The following is a 20647-nucleotide window of genomic DNA, read 5'->3' as shown; positions in this document are numbered from 1 at the left end:
TAATTATCTATTAAGATAAGGACATAATTGGGTCTTAAGTTTGGACATTTTTATAAAATTCCTAAAAAACGCTCTCAAGCTAAGTTCACGCTTGTTGAAAAAACTACTAGATTTTATAACATGAAGTAAAATAAAATGAGTTAATTTTTTTTTGTCTTTCCAATAATCAAAAACAAACAATAAAAATGAGAAAAGTATTTGCTAAAAAATTTGATTTATCCTACTATCAAAAAGTTATACATTTCATCATCAACTGCTACGGCAAAACAAGTCATAAGCTTTTTGAGCGCTAAAAACTATTAAGTTGAAATATTTAAGTAAAACCAATAGATACCATAAGATTTAATTATAACTTTAAAGCCGGGTTGCCCAGTACTAAAGAAATAAACTTTTTTGAGTACTAAATAAACTATTGTAAAACTTTAAACGTCATTCTCTAGTAAATTTTTAGCGAGTTTTAATTGAAAACTGACTGCTATGATTTAATGTATCATAATACTACAAATTTCTTTAACTAACTTTTTATTGTTTTTATTAATTACATTGGTTATATTCGTTTTTTCATAGATACAGTCCTAATTAAAGAATATACGATACACTTACAAATGTTATTGTCGTTCCGGGTTGTCCGGGTTCTAGAACTGAAGTATTTCGATTTTAACTTAAACAGGCGACAAATGAAACTGTGACTTAAAAGATGTTTGAAACTAAAATTGGACCATGGGTTTAATATCCTTGATGTAAATCAGTTGTTTTAGCTTTTAAGTTCGAATAGAATAATTCAAATATGTCAGAACTCAGAACTACGGCTTGCATAGAAACTACTGAGATTATTTTATGGTATATCTTGGTGTATTTTTTCAAACAAGTTTAGTAAACGTACATATAAAAATCCCTTCTACCACGAAGTTTGACTGAAATACTTTTGTTTGTTACAAAATTAAAATGTATCCACTAAGTAGTGCTAACAAACCAAAAATTCTAGATAATCACACATTGTCAATAAATGAAAAAGATAAATAAAAGGTAAATATTACAATAACCATGCTTCACTAACTAGAATTGGAATCATTAGTTTCTAATACCTTAGATAAATAATAGTTTATAATAAAGAAGAAGACCTTAAGAGTGGTTAGTTGTGTAACTGACTACAACTTAAAATTTACTTAAGTTGTAAATCAATTTGATAATAAGTGGTTTCAAGATGTTAGAGTATAATAAAAGTTATATAAAAAGTATTTTGTTTTTTATAACACACATAAGCACTTAATTTTCTATTTGTTTATAACCTAATATATATTACCTATTAGATAAAAAATTCTGGGCTTAATGCTAAATATATAGTTTTGAAGTTATTTAAATTAATATATCTACTAATGGTAATTTTTGATATGTACACATTTACAAAAATTAAAGTTATTATTGATCTCTATAGTTTTTCCTTTAAAATGCCAATAAAGGTAGACTATGATTTCCATGGTCAATTTTGGCAGTAGTTAGTTAAAAAAAGGATGCTTACCAGTTTTTATTAACTTAAATTAAGGGCATAGGGGGGGGATAAATTACTTTTTTCAAAATTTGATCTCATTTTATTGAGTTTTAACTAAGCTACAAAATATCTTTGAAGATTTAAAAAACTCATTTTAATAATTTTTGAGATATAGCAGGCAAAGTTTAAGGCAACAATAGGTTCTAATGGGAGGCTGCAAATTAGAAAAAAAGACAATTTTACTAAAAATCTGTCTTCTCAAACTTAATAAAATATTAATTTCATAAATACCCCAAACTTTAAAGAAATATTTGTTGCAATATTTAGACAATCTGTCCAAAGCAATAAAAAAAAAAAATCACTTGTTTTTTTGTTTTTTTTTGTCATAAATTATTTTTTTATATATTTTAATCTGTTCTGACAAAATATTCTAAATATTGCATCGAGTATTTCCTTGAAGTTTGAGGTAGTTATTTTAAAAAAACGTAGGAGGAGATGATTTTTAGTGATTTCTACTTATTTGTGGTTTTAGTTTGCGCCTCCTACAAGGAACTTGTTGTAGTCTCCAACTTGCTTTATCTTACAAGTTATTTTGGTTTTTAAAAAATCTGTAAAAAGCAACTTATAGCTTAGTCAAAACTTAATAAAATAAGACTCAATTGTGATAAGGAAGATTAATAAACTTTTATCTAAACAGAGCGCCAAATATATGCTCAAATTTTACTGCTTTTAAAGAAGCACTTACAAAAATTAAAAACTTATTGTTTAATAAATAGCATCTAAAAAACTTTATAGAGTCCAAAATCAACAAATTCTTTGAAGTTCATAAAATTGACAGTTCAACATTTAACAAAATGAAAATACTAACACAAAAAATGAAAAGAAAACAGAAATTGATAACTGCTTTATTTCAAAACAGTTTACATATGTAGTTGTTCAATAAGATTCCAAAATGAATATCATCCAATATTTCAAAACACAACATTGTTATTAAACTGGCCTACACCAGCAAAAAAGTTTCTGACTATTTTAACAACAAAAGTAAATGTTATTTATAAGTACACCTGCCCTGCATATCAGAGCATTTCCTACATAAGAGAAACATCACCGCAAGTCTCCAACAAACTACAGACCACTGTGAAACAGATAAAAACAAATCAATTTTAGACCATCTTTTTAATTGTACACATTGTAAAAATTCTGACAATGTAAAGAAAGCGAACTCTACAGCCTGGAATCAATATTGAATTTAGGAAGAACAACCTAAGTTAATACGCAAATATTTTTAAATGGAAAACCAAAATTATAAACAATATATTAGTTAACATATCTTTTCATTAGTTTTACTTGCTAAACTCTAAAGTTTGTATTTATTTGGATATATTTATCTATAATTTAAACTTGTTTTCAAAAGTGAAGTACTTTTTTAATTTCATAACTCCGTTGAAGTGTGTTAATCTGTTAATGCACAGAAACATGTGTTAGTGTATTAAAAAAAGGACACTGTATAATTTGTTATCATTAAATATTCCAGTGAACTTGTTTTGCTAGGATTTTTTGTTAATAAACACTTAAATATATATTTTTGAACAGTAATCTCTATATACTAAGTTGCAAATGATATATAAATAATTATATATACATTTAAAAAATGGTAAGCACCCTTTTTTATCCCATTACTGCCAATGTTGATCATGGAAACCATAGTTCACCATGGGCTCCACAGGTCTTCTCCCCTAGATTTTGATTTTTATGATCATTTACAACCAATTTTTTTTTTGTTGCCTTTCTACAAGACCAACCACAAAAAATGCAACAAATAACTCAAAATTAAATAGGAGGGAGAATTGGTTATGTCACTATAAATAAAATATTTAGTATAATCATAATATACTTTTAGTATACTGTAAGATCACCATGTATTTTTGTATAGTTTCTATAAATTTTTAGTATATGTGCTTGTAGGTAGGTAAAAATTTAAAATTATTAAGTATTTGCTCAACTGTTTTATTGATTTGTAAACTATTCAGTTTTAATCAATTAAGTCAAGCAATAGTAATTGGTTGAATTTTTTTAAACTACCTAAAATAAAATCACTTCTACTACTAAAAAGTTTAACTTAGAAAAAAAAAAACTTAAAAAATACTATAAAAAAAAATATTACAAGTGACTTAAATAAACTTTAGGTAAACATAATGCAAAAATTTTTAACAAATAAAGTTAAACAACCTAATTAAATAAAAGATATATAGTTTATGCAGTTATAGACCATAGTTGTTTGTGTTCACATTTTTCTTTCTAATTAAGGCCATAAGGGGGAGGGGGGTCAACCTTGATTTTTACAAGTTGATTTTAATTTATAATTTTGGTCTCAGCTATCAGAAATTAAAGTAACTTTCAAGATATAGACAATCAAAGTCTGTGACCTAAATAGGTTCCTTATAGAGGCGATTAAAAGTCTATTTAAATAAAAATCAATCTCTTCCTTCATTTTTTAACTAATCTTCAACAAATTTTCATAGTAAGTCCATTACAAATATTTAAATCGATTGAATAGAGGATTTTTTCTCTTAATCTAAAATTACATTTTCAATATTTTCAAAGGGTAATATTCAAAGTTTTTTAAATATAAAAGAAATGTTTCCTGAAAATTTGAGGTCTCTAGCTTAAACATTGAAGTAGAAAATAGATTTAAAGTAAATTTTTAAATATTTAAGAAAAATAACCATGAAAAATTTGTGATCCATACGTTTGTATTGGAAACTTTTTACATAAACGTCTGTTTTTCTATTTGAATAAGAATTAAATAAATTTCTATTTGAATAAGACCTATTTACAACAACTGAGGATCTCCTGTATGCAAGTATAGGAGTGAAACTTTGTTTTGTTAGTAATAAACTCTTAAAATATTGGATATAATTGCCCTTAAAGACATTTAAGTCAAGAACTTTAAATTGTTTATTTTAAAACCACTTACATTATTAATAAACGTCTGTTTATTAAAAACTTTCTTGTTGTTAATACTTGAAACTTTCATTTAAAGACCAATGTTAATTTTTATAAAAAAACGTCAGACCTCCTATGGCTTTAACAATCTCATGTCTAAAACTGATAAACATTTACACTTTAGTAGATGATAAACAAATCTTACTATGTTCTTTTATACATACAATAGTTATGAAGAAATGTATTTTTAAGGTTATTATTAAAACTTTTTTTACTGAAAAAAATTAAAGTACCAGTTATCCAGGTGTAGTATGATGTTAAATGTGTAATCTTATTATTCTAAAATACATGTACTATTGGTGAAATTTTTATAACCTTTTATGATTTTTAAAAGAATTAATTTAGTAATTATGATTCACAACAAAAATATATTCATTCAACTAAATAAGATATATTTTTTTATGTCATAAATTCTGAATGATTCTACTTAATACTATAAATTAGTTTTAAAAACATCTCATTAGTAAGTATAGGGAATTTGATAACTATATATGCTGAAAATTTAATTGTAGTTTTTTATCCAGACTGTACTCTAACTGTCTTTTGAATAGTTTTTTGTATATTACCACTGGATTTCCATCTTGCAACGTCCAACTAAGTGAGTCAACAACATATACTGCCATTAAGATCCCTACGCCATCAGGTCACACATTTGATACTGTTACTGTAATTTAAGATCATAAGGAGAATTCTTAGTATTTTATAATATAATAAAAAACTGAATTAGCTATTATTTAAAGTTATTAATTATATGTTGTTTTTGTTTTTCACATAAATTCAGAGTTACTATACAATTAAACTACTCAGGATATCTTAAGCTATTCTGAACATTTTTGAAGTGTTAGGCCTGTTTGATTTTTTGCCATAACTTAGGCCAGTTTTTATTGCTAAAATATCTTTTCTTTTCAAAAATTGTCTTTTTACTAAATCCTTTTGTTATAGTTTTAGTATTTTTATGTATTTATGCTTGATTATTTAATTTTTTTTTCTTTAATTACTTGTAAAATAATTTAAAAACTGATGCTAACTTAGGCTAGTTTGATGTAACAAGGCTAGCTTTTCTGCCTTAATGAGAGGCAATCCTTGAAGTTAAAAAAGTAACATATACATTTTTTATTTGTTTTTCAAGCTTTGAGACTTTGAATTTTTATGAAATATGTCTTTGATGATTTAAAATAAAAGCTGTAAGAAATTTAAAGTAAAAAATAAACTAGGACTAAAGTAAAATTGTTTAATTTTTTAATACAATTTTTAGAATACTATGTTTCTACTCGAACCTTTGAAAAATACAAGAAGTTTGGATGAAATTTTGTAAGTATTAGATTGAGAAAATTTTAAAATAATTATATAACTGCACTTAAAATATAGTAATGATAGGCCTGCTATCAGACAAAGTTGACTACTCATTAAGGCCATAGGGGGGTAACCATATTTTAAACTAGTTGATCTTATTTTAAAGAGTTTATTCTAAGCTTCAAAATGCTTTTTATTGTTTTAAAAAATTCAAATTATTTTTTGAGATATGACCCTAAGTCAAGCCGCATAATAGGTTTCCTATGAGAAGGGAAAACTAAAACAGCAAAAAAAGACTATTTTATTTAAAATCTATCTTCTCCTACATTTGTTAAGCAATCTTCTTCAAACTTTCATAGTCTAATTTTTATACAATTACAAAAAAACGTTACTTAAGAATTAAAAAAAACTCAAGTAAAAATATATTTTTTTTGAAAAAAAAGACATTTTTAAATTTTTTTTTATAAAATTTAAAAATTTTTAAAGTGCATAAGTAGCTTTTTTCTTTTAATATAAGGAACATTTCCTGAAAATTTGAAGAAGATTGCTTGAAAAATGAAGGAAGAGATAGATTTTTAGTGATTTTAAAAATATCCAAGAAAATTGACCCCAAAAATTTGTGGTCCATACGTTTGTATCTGAAACTTTTTACAAAAAATAAAATATTTAAAAGTTAAATGATATTTTTGAATTATATAAAAACTAGCTTGTAGTTTGTACTTAAAGCTTTCATATAAAAGCCAAAGTTAGTTTTTGGAAAAAAAAAGTGTATTATCCCCCTCCCCCCTATGGCCTTAATATGCTTATAAAATATACAACCTTTATGTTTTCACTTATAAAACTTTTTATATTATGCAAATATCACAAAAGCACTTTGTGGAAAATTTTAACTGCTTTAAAAAAGTTTTTGTAGAGAATATTTTTGGTTTAAAAAAAAAAAACTAATGTAAATTGTATGGCACCCAAAAGATGAGACCTTGAAATTTTTCAGAACATTGTTAAACATTTGGAAATTACCACATAAACCCCTTGTGCAGAATTTAAAACAATTTAAAGAAAGTCTCACAGAGGCAATTCATGTTTTTTGAAAAAAAAAACATTATTACAGAAGTAATTATTTAGTTAAATAAAAAAAAAAATACATACATAAAATCAAGAGATGCTTGTGTGAAAATTTTTAAATCACCTTAAATTTTGCACAGTGTATTTTTGTGATATTTGCCCCATGTAAAATAATTTTCAGCTTAAAAATCAATTTGAATTTTTATAAACACCCTACTTATGCATCTTATGGTCAAAAAATTGACCATTATTAAAATATTTTACACCAAATTCAGGGTTGCCTAACACTCAGGATACTTTGAAACTTATGAAAATCTCAGCATGATTCAGGATATTATGAATAAAAGAAAAACACAGGATGACCTAGGTGTAATTAGTTTCTTTATAAAAAAGTTGATAATTTTAAGATTTCTAAAAATCTTGAGTCAATTTTATAAATTTTGAATAAGATTTAGTTGATTTACTTTCAATATTTGTTATTTTATAAACAAATGTGTAGAAACACCAGTTTTTATTGATTATGTAAGGTTAATTAAATATTTTCATAGTTTTGAAAAACTCAGGATGACTCAAGACAGTTTAAGGTCTATCAGGACAGTTTTTGAACCAAAGAGTTAAACTGACTGTAAAAAAAAGATAAACACAACATTGCAAAAAAAAAATTATAATAAATGGGTGTGTGTCACTTTTGCACAAAGTCACTTTCACACAAGTGGACAATTTTGAACAACGTCACTCTTGCACAAAGGTTTACTTTTGCGCGGTGTAACATTTGAATAGAAATATTTTTTCACTGCATTTTTACTAAAATATTTATGCACAGCAACACCTTTAAATGAAAGGTCAATTTTGAACAGAGCTTTACTTATGTACAAAATTGTGCCAAACTGAAGCGTGCTGTGCAAATGTAACAATGTAATGCTGTGCAAATATGTTGCTGTTTAAGTGTAACAATATAATGCCGTGCATAAGTGTTGATGTTCAAAAGAGTTACCGTACAAAAATGTCCCCTTGTACAAAAGTGACCCTCTGTGCAAAAAAGTCCCTTGTGCAAAAATAACCATCTGTGCAAAAGAGTTGCCATGCAAAGTTGTCTACTCTTGCAAATGTGACCCTGTGTGCGAAAGTGACACCTTGTAAAAGTGTCCCGTTGTGCTAATGTGATGCTTGTACAAAAAAGTTTGTTCAAAAGTGATGCATGTGCAATAGTGACCTGTTCCCATAGAAAAAAAAAAGTTAGGATTATTTTTTGTTTCTTTGTCTGCTTTGTTTTTTTAAAGTACTACTTTCTTTCTCTCAAGCTCATAAATAAAATATATTTTTGCAGTCACTAGCAACCTCCTTGCACTTATCAGTGATAACATTCAAGCTGTTTAGGTTGTGCTTGCAGACATCCTTAAAATGTGATGTTGGCCAGTCTTGTGTATTTTCATTGATGATTTTTTGAGAGTTTTGAAAAGCTCTTCAAAAATATATCTCCTACTTAGTTTAAAAAATTTTCTTGGAAATGTCCTTTTTAATGTTATAAACAATATGTTGGAGCATATTTTTGAAATAAAAATAACAAATTTTCTGACCAAAAAAGATTGTTTTGTTAGTTTTTTATAAAATTTATAAATTTCAGTACCCTACAAGTTGTGCAAAATTTATTAAAAATAAGACTAAGATTAATTAAACAAATTTTATTAACTCTTACACTAAATGCTATTAAAACTAAATTAATTTATTACTCTTAGCCTTTACAAAAGTAAAAGTAACTACGTGAAAAAACTAAAATGGTTTCAAAGCAGCTGATTAATCTAAAACTCAAAAAGTGTGCAGAAGTAATTTCTGAAAAGTTCTGTGCATCTTGCAAGTCGTACAGCACCAAAACTTATCTCCAGCACATTGGAACTTCCCAAGAGTCAAGCAAACATCAATACAAAGCAGGACAGACTTTTGTTCACAAAATTCTTGCATACAGAGGTGTGGTTTTACACCCTTGGAATGTGCATGTGTACGAGCGGAACTCACAAGAGGCTTCAAACAAAAAAGAGGCAGAAAAACTGCTTCCCAAATTAAACACTGATACTTACTATCAGGTTTTGATGGACTCGCGAGATCTTAAAAACAATCAAAATATACTACCGAATGATGGGATAACTTTTTTACACAAGGAAACATCAGACAGAAACAAGTGTCTTTACTCAGTTCCAGGCGTGGACTATGTGTCTCATGTTGACATTATTCCTTACAAGTCAGCCGAAGATATTCCTGTTCATCATGACCTTTATAATGAGTTTTTGACAAAAGACTCTGAATCGGAGGAGGTGAAAGGCACTGAAATCCTGGAAAACTGGCAAAAAGTTCACCAACAAAGCTTGGAAGTAGACAAAGTTCACAAGGAAACAACAAAAAATTTCAGAGTAACTGTCATACCATTTTTCTTAGGAATGAAGCAAACACTTTCCACACAGGCTTGCGACTACTGGTGGAGGTACACAATTAGAATAGAAAATTTAAGCAGCATACCTGCTACTTTGAGAGAGAGACATTGGCAAATAGTCAGCAATGGCTCTGTGAAAACTGTCAGAGGCAGAGGTGTGACTGGCTCTGAGCCTATTTTGTCAGAAGAAAGACCAGTGTTTCAGTTTAGTAGCCACATCTCTTTACAGTCACCAAATGGCACTGTGTGGGGTTCGTTTCGATTGGAGCAAGAAGATGGAAAACAGTTTGAAGCTGGAATACCAGCTTTTGCTTTAGAAAGCAAACTCTGAAACAATTTTTTACTGATGATTTTATTATTATCTGAAATTTATTTATTTGCACCAATCTGCCTAAAATTTGTGCCTTTTTTAACTTGATGGTATTTATAATGCTCATTAAAATGATTTAAAATATTTATAACCTTAAAAATAATTCTAATAATAAATGTTTTTACTAATAATAAGATCATAATTTATCACATTACATAAAAATGTATCAGGTAGCTTAAAATAAAACTTGTGCTAATTATTTTATGTAAGTTATATCTAACACTGTCCTTTTATTTTGTTCTCTAAGTTTTGCAAATTTCATTTGATGTTTATATAAATTTTAATTAATTTCTGTTTGTTGATTAAGTAAAGAAACAAGTTGACTGAAATTTTCGCTCTTTCTAAAACGTATGCACTTATTATTTGTAAGAAAAGTTTATTGTGCATTGTCAGCGTTATTTGTAAGTTTATTACTTTAACATATTAAACTCTTATGTCTTCTATTCTGTATTTTTTTTTGATATAGCTAAACATTTTTTTTATTTATCTGCAATACTTTTACTAAGCTATAATAACCAATTTATTTATATCTGCATAAGATTGTTTAATACGATATGTTGGAGATTGCTTGCTTAATTTTAATTACAGTAAGTTGTTTGTCTATTTTTTGTAAATATCAAAACCTGTTATCATTTAGTAATGATCAAATTTGTACTACAGATAGCAACGTATATAGTCATGTCATGTTTCAGCTTGAGATCAGGAATGTCAAACTCCCAATTGAAGAACATTTACCACGAGAAGCAGCATTTCGAGCTGTGCGCCTTGCACGCTCTGAACAACATATTTCAAGATGCCAACGCCTTCAACAAGGAACTGCTTGATGAAATATGTTCAAGGTAAGGTTCTTTTCTGAAAATAATCTAACCTTTATAACATGAAAAAGTCAAACAAAAAATTAATAAATATTCTATTTATGATCAAAGTTGATAAAATAGAAAATATAAACAGCAAATAGTTTTTTTTAAATGTTTAAATTTTGTGTAAAACTAACTTTAATCATAACTAATATATTAGATAGTTTTTTGTGTAACTAGTTCTTTTTTTCAAATTAAATTTGAAAATTTACTATAATCAGTCTAGGTTTCTAGATAGACAAAATTTAATATAATAGTAATTATTAGGAGAATTCATAATTTTTGCAATTTTTGCAATTAATGTATTGTATTAACTAATTTAAGTAGTTAATTTCAAATTTAATTAGTTATGAAATTATTTTAATTTGTTTTCATATCAAAACTAATAATGTACAAGTGAATTTGTTTTTCCGACATGTTGACAAGATCATATCTTTATTAAGGTTATCACCAGGAACTCTAGTGAATCCTCACAAATGCGTGCTTGGAACGGGAAATTACGATGTGAATGTCATAATGGCCAGTCTACAGTGTAAAGGTCATGTTGCAGTTTGGTGGGACAAAAGAAGGTTTGTGTTTTTGTGCTTGAGTAAAGTTTTGTTTATATAAAAATAAGTTTTGTTCAGTTTGTTTATAAGAGAAGTATTCTTAGACGTGCTATAATTTTTAAACAATCTGTTTTTTATTTAAACCTTTTCCCAACAAGAAATATTTACTTAACTTTTATATAAGTAATACAATTTGAATAATTATTTTATTCTTTTTCAAGCTATGCTTTTTACTTAAATACAAGAACCTAGAATGTTTTAAATCCATTTACAATTTAAAATTGTTTCAGCTTGAAATTTTGATTTGCTTTTAATATTACGTATTCAATAATAAATCTTTAAAAGTTTTTTCATTTATTTTTAATTATCATAGTAATTTTGAGTATTTTAAAACAGTTATGCGCTGTAAATTTATTTCCTTAAGTTCTATTTATTTTAAGGGCATAGGCGGAAAAGTTCCTTTTTTCACATTTGATCTTAATTTGTAAAGTTTTAACTAAGCTAAAAGTAGCTTTTTACAAAATTTTAAAACTGAAAACAACTTTGAGATATAGCTGGTTAAATTCAAAGTGTACAATAGGATCCTTGAGGAGAAAACTAAAACGGCAAATAAATACAAATCACTAAAAATATATCTTTCTACGTTTTTTGAGATAAATACCTCAAATTTTTTAGAAATGATGTTCTATTTATAGTGTAATGTTAAAAAGAAATTGTAACTAACTTTAGAAAAGACTAAAGATTAAAATTTTTTAACAGAAAAAAACAATTTAGAAATAGTTTTTTGTCTATATTTGTCATAAAATTCTTATTTTTGAATTTCTTTAAAGAAACTTTTCCTAATTTTTTAAGGTATTTATTTCAAAAGTCGTAGAAAGATATATAGATTTTTAGTGATTTCTTTTTATCTACCGTTTTAGTTATCTCCTCTTTTAAGAAGTAAATTATTGTACTCTCTAACTTTAGCCGGCTATATCTCAAGAATTATTTTGAATTTCAATAATCTGTTAAAAGCAGCTTTTAGTCTGATTAAAACTTAACAAAATAAGTTTGTTTATAGGAGAAATGTTCTTAGACGTGATATAATTTGTAAACACTTTGTTCTTTATTTAAACATTTTTCCAGCAAGAAATATTTGCTTAAGGGCATAGGGGGGTCAGACATTTTTTATCAATAATATAACATTGGATCTTATATGAAAGCTTAAAGTACAAACTACAAGCCAGTGTTTATAGAATTAAAATATTGTATTTAACTTTTGAGATATTGTAATTTTTATAAAAAGTTTCGATACAAACGTATGGACAGCTAATTTTTCGGGGTCAATTTTCTCGGAAATTTTAAAAATCATTAAAAACGTAGCTTCTTCATTTTTTGAGATAGAAACCTCAAATTTTCAGGAAACGTTTCTTTTATAGTTTAAAAGACTTGTAATGTTGAAATTTCAAAAATATTAAAAGATAAAAATTTTAGATAAAAAAAAAAATATAGGTGGTTTTTATTTTTCAAAATAAAAAAAAATTCTGCATTCAATCTTTTGAAATTTTAATAATGGACTTTCTGTGAAAATTTGAAGAATATTGCTTACAAAATGAAGGAGGAGATAGATTTTTAGTGAAATGGTCTTTTTTTTTGCGTTTTTAGTTTGCTACTTCCATTAGGAACCTATTGAGGTCACTAACTTTGACTGCTCATATCTCAAAAAATACTTTAAATATTTTTTATGCGGTTAAAAATTTCTGATAGCTCAGATAAGTTTCTACAAAATAAGATCAACTTGTAAAAATCAAGGTGGACCCCCCTATGACCTTAACTTTTATATAAGTAACACAGTTTTAATAATTATTTTCTTCTTTCAAGCTATGCTATAAATTGTCTTTAACTATTTTGTTGAGTAGTAATACTGTTGCTTTTTCTTATTGCTAGTTTTTATTAATTATTAGAAGTTTGTTGATTACAAAAGTAGTGATATACTTTTGTAGAAAACTCTTATACAGGGTTGCCAAAAAACATGGAGTTATGGAAAAACTTGGAATTTTATAAAATAAGCTAAAAAACCTTAAATTAAAAAAGGAATTTAAAAAACTTAGAAATTTAAACAATTTTTTCATGTAAAGTAATGAAAATTCGGTTTGACACAAAGAATAAATAATTTAAAGTAATTTTACAGAATCTTTTTAATGTTGTTATACTAATTAAGACAGTTTTTTACCTTAAACCTGATTTTATACTAAAAATGGACCCAAAAACTTGCACTTTCGAAAACCTGGAAGAAATGTCTCAAAACCCTTTGGCAACCCTGTATTATAAAGAGTTATTAAAACTTTTATATATGTTTAAAATGTTAACTAAATGATTAATTTAAAAAACCTAAACACAATAAAAATCAACTACAGGTTTGTTTCTACTATTGATCATATTATAAAACAAATTGAAAATGTTAAAGGGATTAAACATGTTTTCTTCTTTCTAGATAAAAATATAAAAAATGTTAGGATGTTAGTTTGTATCTATAGAGTAAACTGTTCTATATTTTTTGTTGAATATTTAATATTGCGATAAAAGAACAGGAAATAGATAATCAAAAATGTAACGAAATAAATAAATTAAAACAACCGAAAATGCATGCAAATTTAGAAGGAAAAATTTTACTTTACTCATAAATTTTTATCTAAATTAAAACGATTTTCTTAGCTGCTCTAAATATATTTTACTATTTTTAATGTATGGTAATTTGTCTACAATGCGTTTTTATAATAAAAGTTTAAAAGTTGTTTAACAGTTTATAATGTGTTTTCAGCATTTTTTATTTTAAACTTAGTCGTCAATTTTTTTACATCTAAAAAGTAAATTTATTTATAGGCTATTGAATGTAATTTTAGCTTTAGCTGTGTATTAATAATATAGTAGATATAATTAAAAATTCAAAAATATAATTTTTTTTAATTCAATTAAAAGAAAATCTGTATAACTAAAAGTAAGAATTTATAAGTAACTATTTGTTCAAAGCAAGTATTTTTGTTATTAATTTTTTTATCGAATTGTGCATTTAATGGTTTCTTATAAGCTTATTAAAAAGGAACATAACATTTTAAATCTGATCAAAAAAAGCATTAAAATTTGTTCATTGTTTCAATTGGATTTAATCACTTTCTGTTACACAATGGTCAGTGCGAAATTTTCCTTTTAACTTTGTGTTCATATGAAAAGCTTTTCTTTGCGAACAGTTGCATGAATTTTGCATGAAGAGGAAAGCGCTCAGTTTGTTTCTAAATCTAATAAGCAAGTATCGCCCCCTTTTATGCCTGAGAAAAGTCTTTATTTGTGGTTAAGCACTTTGTTTTTTCTTATTTTTGCAAATTGTTTACTATTCTAAAAGGTGATCTGATTTTTTTTAAATAAATGTATGGTGTCATGTATGAACGTGAAATTTTTATTCAAAATTTTACGGATGCTTTGTAACTGCTATCATATGAAAAAATTATTGATAAAAATTTAAGCATGATAAATGCAAATTTCCAACATTAATTGCAGAGTTAAATCACGTTTTGCAATCAGCAAGAATTTAGTATTGTTAATGACATTTTATTTAAAATGCGTTTTTATTGTAATAGAAACTATAATTTTTTTTTCAAGAGGGTGGTAAGTTTTATGAGTTTTGAGGTATTTATTTTACAATGAATTATTAGTTTTGGATTAAAGTGCAGTTTTATAGTATTTTATCTTAAATAAAGCAATAGCCGCTGGGTTGGTTTATATTGTTGCTATTAAGTAGAACATGTTTGTGATTATTTTTTAATATACATATTTTAATTATGTATTTAGTGCATAATTTGCATAATTTTAGAACATTATTTTTTAGTGGTTTGTTTAAAACCTATAAGTACTTATTTAATTGTGCGGTCTACACTTCATTTGGATTGCTAGATTTTTAAATATAGTTTTTTATCAAAGTAGTATTTTAACATTTATTTAAGTCTTGTTAACCAATGTCAAGTAATTAATTTTGTCCTTAACTTTAAAAACGTTCAAGTAAATTTTAAAAAGCACATTTCTGTGAAATGAACTGTTTTGCTAAAAATAGCTTTAATGGACATTGATGATAGAAATGATTTAATGAAATATTTATTAAACCAATGTTTTAAACAATTAAACCTTTTTTCACAACTACTTTCAATTAAAATATTTCAAAAAAAAAAAATATTTCTTTTATGTAAAACACTTTTTGTAATACAATTTATTCTTTTCTAAACTTTATCAAAATTATGAGCTTATATTTCAAAAAAAAAAAACTTGTTTTTGTGTGAACTAAGTTCAAAAATATTAACCAAAATTGTTATTAATAAATATTTATTAAAAAAATATGTATAAAAATAAATTAAAACACTAGATCAGGGTGCGTTAAGTGTCTTATTAAATTTTATTAAAATAAATATTTAAAGCATAAAATATCATTTTATTATTATATATTTTTTGAAATTAAATATTAACCAGTCTAACCAATAATAAGACTTATATTTTGTCATAGATGATACTTCTTTAATTTGCACATATTTATTTATAACGTTTACTGTTACATATTTGTTTCTAAAATTTGATACTTTACTGAATATTTATTGCGACTTAATTGCTTAAAAAATTCAAAACTTGTTCAAACATATCAACGCTTTGTTAATTACATAATAAATAATTTTGTTGTGTCATATAACAATTTTATTTTAAGTAAATCAAATTATGAGTATTTAATTAAATGAAGGTAAATGGAAATAGTTAATGAAACTATATGTTAATTTATAAATTAAAGTTAAACTCAAAATATTGTACAACAAACTAAATAAAGTTACACTGTTTGATTTATAGCGCTGATCTGTAGTTTTGTTAAGAGTTTCTACAAGTTGATGTCGCAGTGCTTGAGTTTTATTCAAAGTTAATTTTGGTAAGTCAGTAAGTATTACTATTTTTTTCAATAAAACAAAAAACGTTAACGCACGCTTCGACCATTTATCTCTGAACTGCTGAAGCATTGAAACAACTTGAACATAGTCTTGCACAGATCAGGGGTTAAATGTACAACAACCACAAACGTTATATTTCAAAGAGTTCTTATCAAAATCGATACCCGAGTTGAAAGCTCTAATTGTAGAAATCAACAATTCAATAGCACAGTCAACAATTCCACACACAGGTCGGTGGAGCGGTTGAACCTCGCGAGCATCAAGGGCTTCATACTCAACCTGCCCTCCTCCGTGGGCTGGTGGGGAGTTTTGACGATCCCGCTGAAGAGGCGACACTGGGTGGCGGTGAGGAGCATCGAGGGAGTTTACTACAACCTCGATTCCAAGCTCAAGCAGCCGGAAGTCATCGGCGAGGAGCAAAAACTCAAGTTTGTTCAGTTTTTTTACACAGTTCTTTTAAAAATGATTAAATTAAGGCTGCATGGGGGCTTTACCCTATTATGCACAAGATTCATATTTAGTTTGAAATATTTAATTAAAAGTTTTTGTAGACCAATTAATGCTTAGTTGGTCAAAATTTTTTTTTTTTTTTTAAACTGAAAACTTATGTTTTTTGAAATATTATTTGTGTACGATGAGATGCTTGGTTTAGGATTAGACTTACAGAGTTTGAAAAAAGATTGCTCAAAATTTTTAAAAGAGATAAATTTATATATATATTTTTTGTAGTTTGTACCATTCATAAGGAAGCAACTGAACTCTTAACTCTTTAATTGTTAAAAGTAATTTTTCAATTTAAAAAGCGGGTAAAAACAATTGGTAGCTTGGTTATCAAAGTAAAAAGTAATGCTAACTTAAACAGAGTTATTTACCCCAATATGGTTTTAATAAGATTATTTAGATAATATAGTAGTAAATGTTGGTACACAATTCTGCTAAGTTTAGATATTGTAGTAAAGTATTAGTCTACTTTGGTTGAAAAGTAATATTTTTACCCTGGAAACATTGCGGATATATAGATAATTATATTGTTAATATACACTAAAAAGGCTGTTTTAAAGAAAACCTATTAAAGATTGGTAATAAATGCTTTTCCATAATAGTTTTATCCTTTACCAATTTTTTTTTTATTCATAAAGGTTCTAAAACTAAAAAGTATTTTGTTTAAAAAAATAGTATTTAATAGAGTCAACAATAACATTTACGTAATACAACTAAAGCTAAGTTTTCTTATTGGTTTACTTAAAACATTTACAAATACTAAACATTAAACCTGAAGAAAATTTCTGGCAAAGAAGTTGGCGTCGAAGAGTTGCGAGCTTCTGTTGGTGGTTAGCAACGAGGTCGACGTTGCTAGGGGCTGGAAGAACGGCAACTCGCCCACCAACTCCTTTACCCAATTAGACGCCAGCAAACCGTCCAATCACGAGCAAGAACTGCAGGCCGAACAGACCAATCAGCTTCATGATCAGCAGAATAAAAACACAAATGTCGAGGAAAGTTTTCAGTAGAACGACTGAAACTTGAGATAAGTTTTTTCGAAAGGAAAATTGTGTTTTTTGATTATTTTGTTGTATTAGATACCGGTTGGATTTTTCGGAGGATTGTTTACAGTTATTTTGGAACAACTTTTTAGTTTTTACTGCCTTAATTCATTTTTTTGTTTTTTGGTGTTACCAAAAATTGGTTGTCTTTTCAAAAAGTCAATAGCAATAGTTGTATCTTATTTCTAAATAAAATAAACTTAAAACTTTTGTCTTCTATAAATTGCAATATTCAACACAAACTTTACTAACTGCTTGAACTAGATTTGTTTATAGTTTTGTATAGATTTTGAAGAACAAGTTGTAAAAAAATCATTTGTGCTTTTGTTTTGTTACCTAAAATACTAATTATTTTTGTTCTTCAAATAAAGAGGAATTTTAATGTTTTTATGGTTTTATTGTAAAGGTAGTTGAGCATAATTCAGGGATATTCAAAGTTACTAATTTGAATAATCTTATGCTTGTATTTACAACGGAAACACAATAGTCTTACAATAACGTCTTGTGAAAAGATAAAACTTAGTTTGCTTTTTTAGAATATAGAACAGCTTGAAAACAATAAAACATTTACAGGACAAACAAACAGTATTAAAAAATATTTTCTAATATTACAAGTATAAGCTTTTATTTTTATTTAAAAGTATAGTTTTTTTTTTCTATATTTAGTTGTTTTTTTTAAACCCCAGTGTTACTGATAAATTCAGGGATAATATTAGGTTGTATTTATTGAATATCTTTAAAAATTGGTGTTTTAAATGCAGAATTGATTTTTTATTGCTACTGTTTTGTATGTATATGATCAAAATTAGATTTAATACGTCTAATTGTATGCCCCCTATTTTGACCTTTTGTTTGCAGTTTCTACATTGAACAGTATTTTGTTTAAAAATTAATATGTTAAAAATCTTTAAACATATATATATATTTATAAGCAAAAGTTCTCAAAAGATGCTTTTGATAAAGTTTGAAAAAACATAAACATTTGAAACTAGCAAATACTTAATCCTAAAAAAACTGCTTTATAGCCATGAGTATGTCACTTGTTTTACGAGGCAGTAAAGTTGTTAATATATATTATATATATATACCTTGCTATTTCTTTTATTTTTATTTAGTTTGCCTTTGATTGTAATGATCAAATTATGTTTGTTATAAATAGTAATCACGTTTCTCTCATCGTCGTTTTGTGAAAGTCGTGTCTTATGATAAAGAACAAAAATAGATTTAGTTTTTTTTAAATTTAAATCAAAGTTATAACTTTTTAAGCATATGGTAGTTTGAATATGGGGGTAAGTTAATAAAATTTTAAGATTTTTACTGTATGTATATATATATTGTCATTAAAATTCTATCTTATTTTGTTATATGTAAAAATGATACGAAATTATCAAAGCTTTATTTTCTAGTTTAGTTTTTGATAATTGAAGAATCATTTCTCGACAATCTGCATTTTATCTTAGGGGGTGTGGCTTTTACGTAACTTAATTCTGAAAATTTTCGTTTTCTACAAAGAATAATTAATAAAGTATTGATTAAATCATAAAAACATAATTATAAATTCAAAACTATATTGATTTAACAGTTAAGGCTTTTTAAAACTTAATATGTATGAAAAATAACATCAAAATTTTTGTTGTTGTTGTTGAAAATTTAATAGATAGGTATGAAAAATAACATAAAATTTTTGTTTTAAGGCTAATATTTATTAAACCACAAGTTTAGTCTTAGGTCATCTAAGTTTTGTTGTAATTTATATTAGTTTAAACACCTGTTTTAAATATACGAAAAAGTTCTCTGCTTACTTAAAAGCTGTTGTTTTATAAGTTTTTACGGTTTTTTCTCCAACAAAAACCTTTTTTTATTTTTTGAATAGAAATAAAAAGAAAATAAATCAAAACAATTCTCAGTAGTAGTATAAACTAAAAATAAAGTGTAAAACTTGGACTATTGTTTTTCCATCAAAATAAAACAGTTTCAACTATTTTCGTTCATTAAAATCTCTGCATTGTTTTAAAGATATATAAATTACTCTTTTTTAATGACTAGTTTATCTTCTTTACCAAAGTAGCTAAATAAAAAATTGTAGTATAAAAAATCAGCTTAAAGTAAACAATCAGAACGGAATGTTAATATTTAAAAAAAAGAAGCTAGCCTTTATCTTGTTTCATAAGCAAAGTCTCAAAATAATGTTGGACTAAAGAAAAATATTTGAATAAATAAAAAGATTAAGTGTTTCGCTAAAAAAGCTTACCAGTTACTCAAAATCAGAAAAAAAAAATTAATGAAAAACATTAAAAAAATACTTACATTAAATTTATAATAAAATTTATAAAACTCAATGTTAATTATATCATTCACACATTTTGTTATGAGTTTAAACCATGCTTGTGGCCGGTGGTTTCTTACTTATTTTTTCAGGTTTAAGGTAAAAAAAAATTAACATTATAAATTCAGTAAAAATTCTAATGTAAATGTGTTTTATTATTTATAAACCGTAAATAGTGTTAAACTTTTTTATATGTAATACTTATTTCTTAACTAGCTTAAGTTATATTGTTTTTGATGTTAAAACTTTCAGTTTTTTGAGGTATATTTTAATGATTTTTGTAAAGTTTTTTTTCAATAAGTATCTAATTCTAAGTTTTTTGCCTAAACCTTCAAAAATTACATTAGAAAATTATAAAAGTTGTAAAAACCTTTTATTTTGGCTGTCATTTCTGTTAGTCTTTTTTGTATTTTTATAACTAAAAAGGAGTTAAGTATTGTTTTTAGTTCCTTAAATGTAAATCACAACGTTCTATATTTATTTATACAAAATTTCTTAATCTTTTGTTTCCATTTGTGTTTTAAATTACGACCAGTTTGTCGATTTTGAAACCTTTTAATTTTTTGAATGTACTCCTAAACGAGTTGATAAGTTAATTCATTTTTCAACCTAAAATTAGTTTTATGAAGTAGGATTTCAAATTAGCTTATTTAGTATAAAGGTTACATAGTAGGCAAATGAATAAAATTTAAATCGTAAACTATTTTGTTATACACCCTCATATTCTAACCTTTATGTTTTTGTATTTCTGTTTTAGCATCGTTCATGCAAC

The 20647-nt window shown here is 25.9% G+C and overlaps 2 protein-coding genes across 2 annotated transcripts; both read left to right on the top strand.

Annotated features, from left to right (window-relative positions):
- Positions 1-8590: 8590 nt before the first annotated feature.
- On the top strand, positions 8591-9964 carry LOC145832030 (polymerase delta-interacting protein 2-like). The gene has a single exon (XM_082939399.1). The coding sequence runs from the start codon at positions 8626-8628 to the stop codon at positions 9604-9606; it is 981 nt and encodes a 326-aa protein (XP_082795525.1). The 5' UTR covers positions 8591-8625; the 3' UTR covers positions 9607-9964.
- A 109-nt stretch (positions 9965-10073) lies between these two features.
- On the top strand, positions 10074-19004 carry LOC145832031 (josephin-2-like). Its single transcript, XM_082939400.1, has 5 exons — positions 10074-10232; positions 10306-10484; positions 10946-11071; positions 16236-16433; positions 17285-19004. The coding sequence occupies exons 1-5, from the start codon at positions 10200-10202 to the stop codon at positions 17514-17516; spliced, it is 768 nt and encodes a 255-aa protein (XP_082795526.1). The 5' UTR covers positions 10074-10199; the 3' UTR covers positions 17517-19004.
- The last annotated feature ends 1643 nt before the right edge of the window (positions 19005-20647 follow it).

Source organism: Thalia democratica, chromosome 3 (genome assembly GCF_965202585.1).
Source record: "Thalia democratica chromosome 3, ktThaDemo2.hap1.1, whole genome shotgun sequence".
In the NCBI taxonomy this organism is placed as follows: Eukaryota; Metazoa; Chordata; class Thaliacea; order Salpida; family Salpidae; genus Thalia; species Thalia democratica.
The sequence above is the reverse complement of the archived record's forward strand: the minus strand, read 5'-3'. Positions and strand labels throughout refer to the sequence as shown.